The sequence below is a fragment of the Gymnoscopelus braueri genome (assembly GCF_963280865.1).
Source record: "Gymnoscopelus braueri genome assembly, chromosome: 10".
Classification (NCBI taxonomy): domain Eukaryota; kingdom Metazoa; phylum Chordata; class Actinopteri; order Myctophiformes; family Myctophidae; genus Gymnoscopelus; species Gymnoscopelus braueri.
The window spans coordinates 44,384,224-44,396,549 of NC_137611.1; the positions used below are offsets into that span (position 1 = coordinate 44,384,224).

General features: G+C 40.6%; 1 protein-coding gene across 1 annotated transcript; it reads right to left on the bottom strand.

Moving 5' to 3' along the window:
• Positions 1-2,068: 2,068 nt before the first annotated feature.
• Positions 2,069-7,981, bottom strand: LOC308093595 (uncharacterized protein). The gene is made up of 3 exons (XM_080439927.1): positions 6,323-7,981; positions 4,668-4,684; positions 2,069-3,992 (listed from the first exon to the last, which is right to left on the bottom strand). Exons 1-3 carry the CDS (start codon positions 7,969-7,971, stop codon positions 2,335-2,337), a joined length of 3,324 nt encoding a protein of 1,107 aa, XP_080296053.1. The 5' UTR covers positions 7,972-7,981; the 3' UTR covers positions 2,069-2,334.
• Between the last annotated feature and the right edge of the window lie 4,345 nt (positions 7,982-12,326).

Below are 12,326 nucleotides of genomic sequence, written 5' to 3' on the forward strand. Positions count from 1 at the left end.
TACAGTAATACATTACTGTAAACTGCAATAAGACATATTGTAAGTCGAACCAGTTTTAAATAAAGATCCAGTTTCCCATTCAAACTTTTTTTTTAACTTTTTGATTGCATTTGAAGACAGTGTGTGGGAGTGTTACGATCCTTAGTCTAGGGAATGAAAGGACCGTGACATCAGGTTGAAAAGTGAATTGTTGTTTTATTACATGACCTTCTTTTGATTTCTTTTAGGTTTGAAATTATATTTACAAGGGAATCTTAATACAATATTTTACAATGGATGCACTTGAATCTGGACAACCCCAGACGCAAACCAATAAACAAACAAAACCTACCTATACTTACTTTTAACCCTCCAACTATCCTAACCTACATCAAAACAAAAATTACAATGGGAATCTAAACTAATCTATCTGTTCTAATCTACATAAGGCAAAAGGTTTGGTTACAAAAAGCTGGCGCTGGTGGTTTGTAATGCATACAACAAGGTTGTGGTTGAAACTATCGTACAACAGAAAATAGCGGGTTCACAAACTCAAAATGTGGGCACCTGTAGAGCACAGGGGCTGCCAAACTTTTAGCACCCCTACTGCAACACAGCCCTCAGTCAGTGGACAGCATGTTACACACTGCCAATGCACACAGCTGCTGACAGCTCTTAAATAGGAGGCCTTGGTCCAGTCTGATTGAAGGTGCCTAGCCAATCAGTGGCAGCCAGGTCTCCTCCACAGCAGGACCTGAGCTGGATGAATGCATGTCAGGGGTGCATACCAATGCAACATAATATACAATAAAACCCTTACATAGAACTCAATTATGTAACAGGGAGTTTTTCATTTTCAGTGAGTTGGGCCCTCGGTTGGTCTTCTCCTACGCACCTGTTGCCTTTGTAGGTGTGCAAGAGACTTGCTTTTTATTGAATGAAGATCCAAAACACAAACAACACACATCACATGTGCTTTTTTATCAATTCTTGTAATTGCTAAAATATCCTTTTAATGTTTACATTTTAAACAGCGATAATCATTCCTTACATAAATAAAGTTCATCTGTACATTGTAAGGTTTGGTGGTTGTGTTACATGTTCCAGATCGCTCACTACAGTATGTTTTCATGCAAAGCATACTGAAAGTACAGGAAGATGAATTCAGGCTATAGAGCTATAGCTAGTAGCCTATTAACTGGTTATTTAATGGACCAATACATTGATTCATGATTGATCGATTCATGATTGAACGCCTATGTTATTATAATATTCAGGATATTGTTGAAAATCCATAACGTTATTATAATACTAAGGATCTTGTCCTGTCCTCATAGTTGATATCCTATCCTAAAGTGTCAGTGGTGCAGGATTGGACAGTATATAATTTTGTAATATTCCTACACCAGACAGATACCGCTGCCCTGCAAGCCAAAGAACAGCAAATACTTGAGATATAGACATCTCTATGGCTTTGCTATGACGTAATTATAATATTGCATGTTATCTGTAATTAGTTTTGTCATTATGATGACAACACTTCCCTACCTTTTTTTTTTTTTTTTTTTACAATTATTGTGTATCCTTGCCATACTGGCAAATATATCGTGTGTGTCCTTTGAGAAACTGAGAAAACAGGAACATCTGGTAGGCTGGGCACAAACACTCCTGCCATGCTGTTTGTTGACTATGTGTGTGCTCATTCAGATATAAGAAGGTGTGGCTTTGGAGTTGCACAAATGTTTTGCCACAATCAAATTCTTGTTCCCCGCCCTGAGAACAGTACATTTACACAGTCTGATAAAGTGTATTGTAAGTCTCTTGTCCAAAATGCTATTAAATTAAATTTGTTTCGTACTTAAGGAAAAAGGCTAATCTCTCTTTTTAACTACACAGTCTACAGTATTTTACATTACAGTCTCCCAGGCCACTTGACACTGAACACAATAAATAACACAACACAGCATGTTAAAGTACAGCCAAAAAATAATAATAATAAAACACACAAACATTTACTCAACTAATAGTATTTATTATGTCGCTTACTTTTTATATGACATTAAATTGAAAAGAATAATTTAATTCCAACATGTCTGTGAATTAATTTGCAATGTTTATTCACATAAGAAAAATCTATATCACTGAATGTTATTTCACATGGAATATCAAAACCACAAAATAAAATAAAAAATGCTATGACAAAGCCCAAATTTCGTCATGAAATAAATTGTACTGTATGAATACAAGAGTAAAAAATATATTTTATATATTTTCACTAGACAAAATAAACTCATGTGATTTGAGTGAGTGACAAAGCTTATTGTGGAGTCATGAGAGACAAACAAAAAGTCAGATCTACTTGAGCTCACACAACTCAGCAGAGCTTTCAACATCAGTCCAAAATCCAGGATAGAGGTTTTGAGTGAATGTGGTCTGGACTCTGTGGAGGAGAGTCATCATGCAAGTGATTCTGTAGAAGGACAGAGTACCTGCACTGTGATCCAGGTACACTCCTACTCTGGACGACACAGGACCTGGGATTTCTGTATCAATGCCTTTGTGTCTGAAATTATAACCTTTGTTAGGCCTACTACACTGTAAAGACCAGGATTCATCATTGTGCCCAAATCCACTTTCATTCTGGGTCCCTGTCCTGCTGATATCTTTATATGCAACTGATATATAAACATTTTTTCCACTCCACTTTACCTCCCAGTAACAGCGTCCAGTCAGACCCTTTACACTCAGAACCTGATAGCATCCAGTGAATCTCTCTGGCCGTTGTTTGTTCAGCCTTACTTTTCTGTTTCCTTTAGACAGAGACAGGTATTCATGTGCTGTGTTTGGATCCAGTGTGATTGGATGTGAATATTTTAAGAATTCACCTCTGGTCTCAGGTTCTGGTGGTGTTGACCATAAGACATTTGTTGCTTTCTCTTTAAGAATGTTATCTAGTTTGTCCCTCATCTTTGACACAGCTACAGTCACATCTTCAAAGTATCTCAGAGGAAGGACATTGCTGCTGACTGGGTGTGTAGATTCACTGATCTTTGAGAGGGAGGTGTAACTGTGTAGAAAATGGATGTGATCCTCTGTGTGTGAGATCTGCTCCAGCTCAGCATGTCTGCTCCTCAGTTCAGTAACCTCCTGCTCCACACACTTCCTCTGTTCTTCAACACGACTCACTTCATGTTTCTCCTGGTCTCTGATCAGCTCTCTCACCTCAGATCGTTTTTTCTCAATGGAAGAGATGAGCTCAGTAAAGATGGTGTCACTGTCCTCCACTGCTATATCAGCACATTGATTGATGGACTCCACCTCCTGGTGAAGCACCTTCACGTCTTTCTCTCTCTCCTGGATTCTCTGTTGGATGTTCTGCTGACTCATATCAAGCTCTTTCTGTCTCTCAGTCCTTTCTACTGCAGCTGAGATAGTATCATGACCTTTGTGTTCTTCCATGCAGCACAAATAACAGATACACTGCTGATCAGTACGGCAGAAAACCTTCTTCACCTCGTCGTGAAGAGAGCAGATGTTCTCCTGAAGCTTGCTGGAGGCCTTGACCAGCTTGTGTTTCTTAAAGGCAGGAAATTGATAGTGAGGCTGGAGGTGAGTGTCACAGTAAGAGACCAGACACTGAAGACAAGACTTCACAGCTTTCAGTTTTCTCCCAGTGCAGAAATCACAGGCCACATCTCCGGGTCCAGCATAGCAGAGATCAGGAGAAACAGCTTGGAGTCCTGTCTTCTTCAGGCTCTCCACCACCTGAGCCAATATGTTGTTTTTCTTCAGATCAGGTCTTGGGTTAAAGGTTTCCCTACACTGTGGACAGCTGTAGAGTCCCTTCTGGTCATCCTGATCCCAGAAGCCTTTAATACAGCCCATACAGTAGCTGTGTCCACAAGGAACAGTCACTGGATCCTTCAGTAGATCCAGACAGATAGAACAGCAGAACTGTTCCTGGTCCATTTGAACTCCTTGCTGTGCCATTTTACAACTGACTGTCTGACAGACTGAGAAACAGACTGAATGCAGTTTAGTTTCATATACTCAGAAATCACATGACATGGGAGGTTCTTCCTGGCTGTGTGTGTGTGTGTGTGTGTGTGTGTGTGTGTGTGTGTGTGTGTGTGTGTGTGTGTGTGTGTGTGTGTGTGTGTGTGTGTGTGTGTGTGTGTGTGTACGGTAGGAGGAGAAATATGAGTCAGTAATTTTCCACTTGCGTTGAATACATCAAATAAACTAAGCAAGTTCAGTCATAAAATAATAATCTGCCCCCTCACTCCATGCTAAAGGTGATTCAAATGTATTTAGTTATTGTTTTAATTGCTACTATTTTAATTGTGACCGTTTCAGAGGAATATTTACATATCGGTTTATTAAGTCAATTTCTCTGCCTTAGATGATTATAAACCCTCCTTCACAAAGCACATCAAATTCACATTAAGATCGTACGACAGCAGGTTATTTAAGTTCAGTCATAAGAAAAAACAAAACAAAAAACACAGAGCCCTTTGAGACCTGGCTTGGTGGAGCAGAGCCAGGTCTGAAGGTGAGTTGAAACAATATGCAAATCATTGCGTTACCAAGATACGCCATCTCACGTGTTTCACAAAATGCTCTCCTTAGGGGATGTGGTTGCCTCCCCGCCACCCCATTACAGTTTCTATTTGAATTAAGAGACTCACGACCTACTTCAGGTCTCCTGAAGTAGTGGCCACCCACATCACAGAGATACAGAAAATCATGCAAAGATAGTCTTTGTTTCCTATCGTATTGTTTTTGGATAAAGAATAACCCAGGTTCGATCCACCTCAGTCTCACCATGCTGAATTCAAATGCTGATATATATTTGGCCACGGACCCCCATCTGAAAATGTTTTGTGCCAGGGAGCCCAGAAGAGAAGATTTGTGTAAAAGAAATTCAAACACTTTCAAGATTTTTCAAAAATATTCAAAAGTAGCAGATGTACAAATGTGCAATTTTTTCAAATAGACAACATATAAAATAAAGATGTTAAAATGATTGTGATGCTGTGTATTAACACATTTAGCTGCATGGGACCCCCTGGAACCCCCTCAAGGGCCCCTGGGGCCCCCGCCGCCCGGACTCCACTTTGAGAACCACTGGTCTACAGTATACCACACAACTCATGTTTCACATTTTACTTTATTTCTATCATTTTAACTCCCCTACAGCTTCCTCATGGCACCCTCTAGTGCAGGGGTCTTCAACGTTTTTCAGGCCAAGGAAGGACCCCCTAGCTGAGAGAGAGATGAAACAGGGACCCTCTCTATATTGTATAAAACTATGTTTCAGATGAAACAGTTTTTTTTTAAAACTTGGTCTGCTCTTTTTCCCCTCCTCTTTGCCAAAAATAGCAGATCTACAAGCTCCTCCACAACGCCTCGCAGCGCGAGGCGTTGTGAGCGTTCCATAACATAAACAACACAAATCACATGCTTTTTTATCAATTTAATTGCTAAAATATTATTTTAATGTTTACATTTTAATCAGCGATAATCATTCCTCCTTACATAAATAAAGTTAATGTGTATATTGTAAGTTTGGTGGTCGTAGAGCTATAGATATAGAGTGGAAACTGGTTAATTAATGGGCCAATACATTGATTTATGATTGATCAATTCATGATTGAATGCCTATGCTATTTTAATACTCAAGATATTGTTGAAAATCCATAACGTTATTGTAATACTCAGAATCTTGTCAGTTGTACAGGATTTGACAGGATATAATGTAGTAATATTCATACACCAGACAGATACAGCTTCCCTGCAAGCCAAAGAACAGCACATACCTGTGCTGAAGTGGAAGATATCTGTAAAATGTAAATATTCAGAAAATCGTCAATTAGTTTGTCATTATGATGACTACACTTCCCTACAAAGCCACTGAGTAGAAACTACCAGAGAAATGTGTTTACGGTCTATCATTAAAAAAGAAAGAATTATACAGTCTACAGTATTTTGAACACTATAAAGAACAAAAGAGAGCAGGTTAAAGTACAAGCCATAAAACAATTACAATAATAAAACACACATTTATTCAACTAATAGTATTTATTAATATGTAGGTTACTTTTTATATTACATTAAATTGAATAGAATCATTGTTTCCACCATGTCTATGAATTAATTTGCAATGTTTATTCACATACTTATTTTTTATCAATATCATTGAATGTTAATTCACATGGAACAAAACAATTACACAAGAAAATGAAACATGAAAAAAGCCCAAATTCCTCCTTGAAATAAACTGTACTGTATGAATGCAAGATAACAAAATAGTAAAAAACAAAAAAAACAAAGTCGGATCTACTTGAGGTCACACAACTCCGCAGTGCTTTCAGCAGCAGTCCAAAACCCAGCATAGAGTGTCTGGGTGAATGTGGCCTTGAACATGCCGATAAGAGTCATGGTGTCAGAGATGCTGTAGAAGGACAGAGTACCTGCACTGTGATCCAGGTACACTCCTACTCTGGAGGACACAGGACCTGTGCATTTCTGTACTTCACCGTTGTATCTGTAGTAATAACCTCCTGCCTGACACTGTAAAGAAAAAGATGTATCATTCATTCCAAATCCACATTCCCTATCGTGCCCTGTTCTGCAGAAATCATTATATGCGACTGCTATATCAACCTTGTTTCCACTCCACTCTACCTCCCAGTAACAGCGTCCAGTCAGACCCTCTACACTCAGAACCTGATAGCGGTCAGTGAATCTCTCTGGGCGTTGATTGTTCATCCTTGTTACTTTTCTGTTTCCTTTAGACAGAGACAGGCGTTCATGTGCTGTGTTTGGATCCAGTGTGATTGGACATGAATATTGTAAGAACTCAGCTCTGGTCTTGGGTTCTGGTGGTGTCGACAGTAAAACATCCACTACTGTATTCACTGTCTCTGAGACGTTTGTCCCTTCCTCTTTAAGAATGTCCTCTAGTTTGTCCCTCATCTTTGACACAGACACAGTTACATCTTCAAAGTGACAGACACTGCTGATGACTGGGTGTGTAGATTCACTGATCTTTGAGAGGGAGGTGTAACTTTGTAGAAAATGGATGTGATCCTCTGTGTGTGAGATCTGCTCCAGCTCAGCATGTCTGCTCGTCAGTTCAGAAACCTCATGCTCCACACACTTCCTCTGTTCTTCAACAAGACTCACTTCATGTTTCTCCTGGTCTCTGATCAGCTTTCTCACCTCAGATCGTTTTCTCTCAATGGAAGAGATGAGCTCAGTAAAGATGATGTCACTGTCCTCCACTGCTCTATCAGCACAGTGATTGATGGACTCCACCTTCTGGTGAAGCACCTTCATATCTTTCTCTCTCTCCTGGATTCTCTGCTGGATGTTCTGTTGACTCATATCAAGCTCTTTCTGTCTCTCGGTTCTTTCTACTGCAGCTGAGATGGTGTCGTGACCTTTGTGTTCTTCCATGCAGCACAGATAACAGATACACTGTTGATCAGTACGGCAGAAAACCTTCTTCACCTCGTCGTGAAGAGAGCAGATGTTCTCCAGAAGCTTGTTGGAGGCTTTGACCAGCTTGTGTTTCTTAAAGGCAGGAAATTGATAGTGAGGCTGGAGGTGAGTGTCACAGTAAGAGACCAGACACTGAAGACAAGACTTCACAGCTTTCAGTTTTCTCCCAGTGCAGAAATCACAGGCCACATCTCCAGGTCCAGCATAGCAGAGATCAGGAGGAACAGCTTGGAGTCCTGTTTTCTTCAGGCTCTCCACCACCTCAGCCAATATGTTGTTTTTCTTCAGATCAGGTCTTGGGTTAAAGGTTTCCCTGCACTGTGGACAGCTGTAGAGTCCCTTCTGGTCATCCTGATCCCAGAAGCCTTTAATACAGCCCATACAGTAGCTGTGTCCACAGGGAACAGTCACTGGATCCTTCAGTAGATCCAGACAGATAGAACAGCAGAACTGTTCCTGGTCCATTTGAACTCCTTGCTGTGCCATTTTACAACTGACTGTCTGACAGACTGAAAAACAGACTGAATGCAGTTCAGTTTCATTTACTCAGAAATCACATGACATGGGAGGTTCTTCCTGGCTCTGTGTGTGTGTGTGTGTGTGTGTGTGTGTGTGTGTGTGTGTGTGTGTGTGTGTGTGTGTGTGTGTGTGTGTGTGTGTGTGTGTGTGTGTGCGCGTGCGCTTTGAATTAATCAAATAAACAATTAAAAAACCCTGATCAATATTTAATGACAAGATACACACTGGAACTTGTCCTGTCTCTCTCTTTCTCTCTCTTTCTCTCTCTCTCTCTCTCTCTCTCTCTCTCTCTCTCTCTCTCTCTCTGACCCCTCACTCCATGCTAAAACGAATTAAAATGTATTATGATATGGTTTTAATTGCTAATATTAACTAAAAGTTTCAGAGGAATATTTACTTTCCAGTGTATTCATCTAGTATTTACCCATCCTACCTGGGTCACAGACCCCCCCCCCCCCCCTGGTGTAAAGTAACTAAGTACATACTCTACAATCTACATTGCAGTATTGATACTTTTACTTAAGTAAAGAAGTAAAGGATTATTAGAGTACTCCCCCCCCCCCCCCATTCAGAATTTCCATAGACGTTATATCGCGTCATATAAGATCTATGTTAAAAATAAAAATAAATGACCTCGGCGGTTTGACTCGTATGGATATGAGGGATCAACTAACGGCGAGAAAACTATAATGTTAACGCCACCAAATTAATTAATATTTCCGCCAGAAAAAGACTGTATCAAATGTGAGTGACTGCTATCACAAACGATACAGAGCCACCTTCATGACAATATCGCCGGGACAGTTTGTTTATTTTTGGACCACAACTCTTTTATGAGACGATTCTATAAGATGACCATAGAGTTATAATATATCTAGAGAGCGCACGGCCCCGCCCCCACCAGTTCATTTAAATGAAAGTTGCTCACAAGCGCATGAAGCACCCGAAACTACCTCTACTTTTTTTGGCTTCCAATTTTGGAGCCAATAGAGCAGGCGCACTAGCGTTTCAGACGATAGAAGCATGCGCAGTAGCCTTTTAAATGCGGACAAGCTGCAATCCTAGATTTGACCACCAGGCGACGGCAACTTCACTGTTCATAGACTGGGTTCTACCGCGGTTCTGGGGGCTTAAAGATGACCCAATAATGTTATTTTCCATAGAGAAAAACTTCCGTGACCCGCAGGGGATGACCGAGTGACGTCAGGGCTTCGGTACTGTACTGGTAACATTTTATTCAAAACTAAAGCCTTTTCAGCAGTGGTGGAAAAAGTAGGCTACTCATGTTTTACTTAAGTGAAAGTATCAATACTGCAACGTAGTAATACTCTGTCTCTGTTACAAGTAAAAGACGGGAATTAAAAAGTACAAAAGTATTGGTATCAAAATGTAGGCTACTTAAAGTACCAAATGTAGAAGTACTCATGCAGATTGTCCCATTTCACAAATTTTCAAATGTATACAAATCTTTTGAAAATAACAGATCTACAAGCTCATGTGTTGCATTGATAGGCCTTTTTCAAATGGCCGAAATGTATATAGGGCTGAAGTGGTTATGTTTTGTAATAATAATCAAAATCTACAAAGTAACTATAATACAGTGGAGTAAAAGTATAATATTTGCCTCTGAGATGTAGGCTAGTGGAGTAGAAATAAAAGTACTGAATATTGGAAATACTCATTGATTGATTGATTGATTGAAATTTTTATTAGGCAAAAGAATGTAAAACAACACAGTGACATTTATAATACTTTTGTCTAAAAGGTCCGACCAAAAAAGTCCTTGCGGTCTTGTTTCCGTTGGGGTCCTTGAATTAATTTCATAGACATATATAATAGCAACCAAACAGTTCAAATCAACATAAAAAACAGAGAAAAAATACCACTATGTACAAAAAAAGCATCATGAAAAATAAAATAAAAGTATATACAAAAAAAGGGGGGAGGGGGGTCATCTGTCTACAGGGAAACTGGTGCTACCTCCTCTTATGGCCTACAGAAAGATGAGTTTTTAGGGCTGTTTTGAATGAGCCCAACGAACTGCATTTTTTGAGGGATCGGGTTAGGCTATTCCATACCTCGGTGGCCGTGGTGTAGAAGGAGAATTTGCCCATGTTTGTTTTATGGGTGGGTGGTACCAGATTGTTGTTTACGCTCCCTCTAGTTTCGTGACTGTGGGTGTCACTAACTTTTTGGAGGTATTTTTTTGACAGATAAGCGGGTATAGGGGGCATTTCGGGCAAATCTGCATTTACAATTTTGAAGACCAGTCCCATTTTTTGTTGTTTAACCCTGTCTTCCACCCTGAGCCAGCCTAGGCTGGCAAAGTGAGTGGGATAGAGGTGGGTCATGGGCCCCAGTCCGAGAAGTAGTCGAATCAGTTTGTTTTGGGAAATTTGAAGCTTAGTCTTCAGTGACACTGAGGTGTTGGAGTTCCAAGAGGAGCAAGCATAGTCAAAAAGGGGCTGAATCAGGGCCCCTGAGAGGGTCCTGAGGGCCTGAGGGTTGACAAAAGAGGAAACTCTGCCCATATATCTGGTTCTCTGGTTTACTCCTTTGACCACCTTTGTTGCCATGCTTTCACCTGACAGGTATTTGTCAAGAATACATCCCAAATAGGTAATCTCTTCTTTGCTACAGATGATTGTGTCATCGACTTTGACCTTGAAGTCATTAACCTTCATCTTACTGAGGGAATGTTTGGTCCCAAAGAGAATGGATTCAGTTTTCCCAAGGTGTAAAGTAAAGTAAAACAAAAAATTGTACTTATATGTAGGCCTACAGTACTTGAGTAAATGTACATAGTTACTTTACACCACTGCTTTTCAGACCTAGCTTAGACCAGGGCTGGGTCTGAAAGTGAGTTAAAACAAAGATCCTTATACCTGCTACTGTAGGTACGAAATGTTACATACAATGGTCTCCTATTAGGCAGTGGTTCTCAACCTCAGGGGGGTCCCCATGTTGTTGTTGTTGTTTTTTTGAGGGGGGGGGGGGGGTGATGGGTGACCATTTAAGGACTTTTAAGACCTTTTTAATACCTCAAAGAAAAAAAGGGGAAACTAGAAAAAGTGCTCCTCGCACAGGTCTCCGCCAGATCAGGTAGGTTATTGTGGCCGCCTGGTGGCGCTATAATAGGTAAATGTGAAAAGGGTGCCATTTCCTCTTAGGCCGTGCACGGCAATCGGACACTGCATTCATGATTTGAGGCATTTTGTTCATTTTTTTTGTGCTAAATTAGACCTGCTGGTGGCGCTATAACAGGCCAATGTTAAAAGGGTAGCATTTGTTCCTCAACATAGTGTGAATGTGCGTGCAAAGTCAGGAGGGGCGAATCCCAAAACGGCTTGTCACTCTGCAAAGTTTGACCGCAATTGGACGCTGCGTTCATGATTTGCAGCATTTTGTTCAAAACAAGCCATTACTGCAAACTTTAGATGTGAATCTTAGCCAATCAGGATGAAATATGAAAAATGAAACAGATCCGTCTTGATCACATGACTATAGAGATCATGTGTACCGATTTGCGTGAAATTTTGATAAAATCGGAAAGAGTAATATAAAGAAATATGTTTTACATAAGTCGGCCTCCTGGTGTCGCTATAAAAGGCAGATGTAAAAAATGCAGGGCAAAGGTTTTTCCTTGACCTCTAGGGAGTGCGCATACCAAGTTTTACACAGATCGGTGCAGTTATAGGTAAAAACACGAATCGGCCTGTTATAGCGCCACCATGAGGCTTATTAGAACATTTTCAAGTGGCATTTCTTCCTCAGCCTAGTGGGAATTTGCGTGCAAAGTTTCCCGAAAATTGCATGCTGCGTTCTTAATTTGAGGCATTTTGTTCAAAACGGAGCAGTCCTCTAAACTTTGGAAGCCATTTTTAGCCAATCATGGAATATGAAAAATCTGAAATACACATTTCGTTTAATGACTATAGAGATGTGTGAGACTGTGTACCTGGCCTCCTGGTGGCGCTATAATGTGAACAATTTGGGGCAGAGGTTCTGAATTGGCATCCAGGGAGTGTGTGTGCACAGTTTCGCTGCGATCAAGCCAATGGTGCGGGAGATTAGCTGTTCACTGACGGACGGACGGACGGACGGACGGACGGACGGACGGACGGACGGACGGACGGACGGACGGACGGGGGGGGGGGGGGGGGGGAAACATACTCTCTCGCCATGCCTTTCGGCCTGGCGCAGACAAAAATAAAAAGACCATTACTGCATCAAAAGTATCAACAAACTATACTATAAAAAGTCAAACATTGGCCAAATTGTCAAATAATATAATAAAGGTTGAGAACCACTGTCCTAGTGGT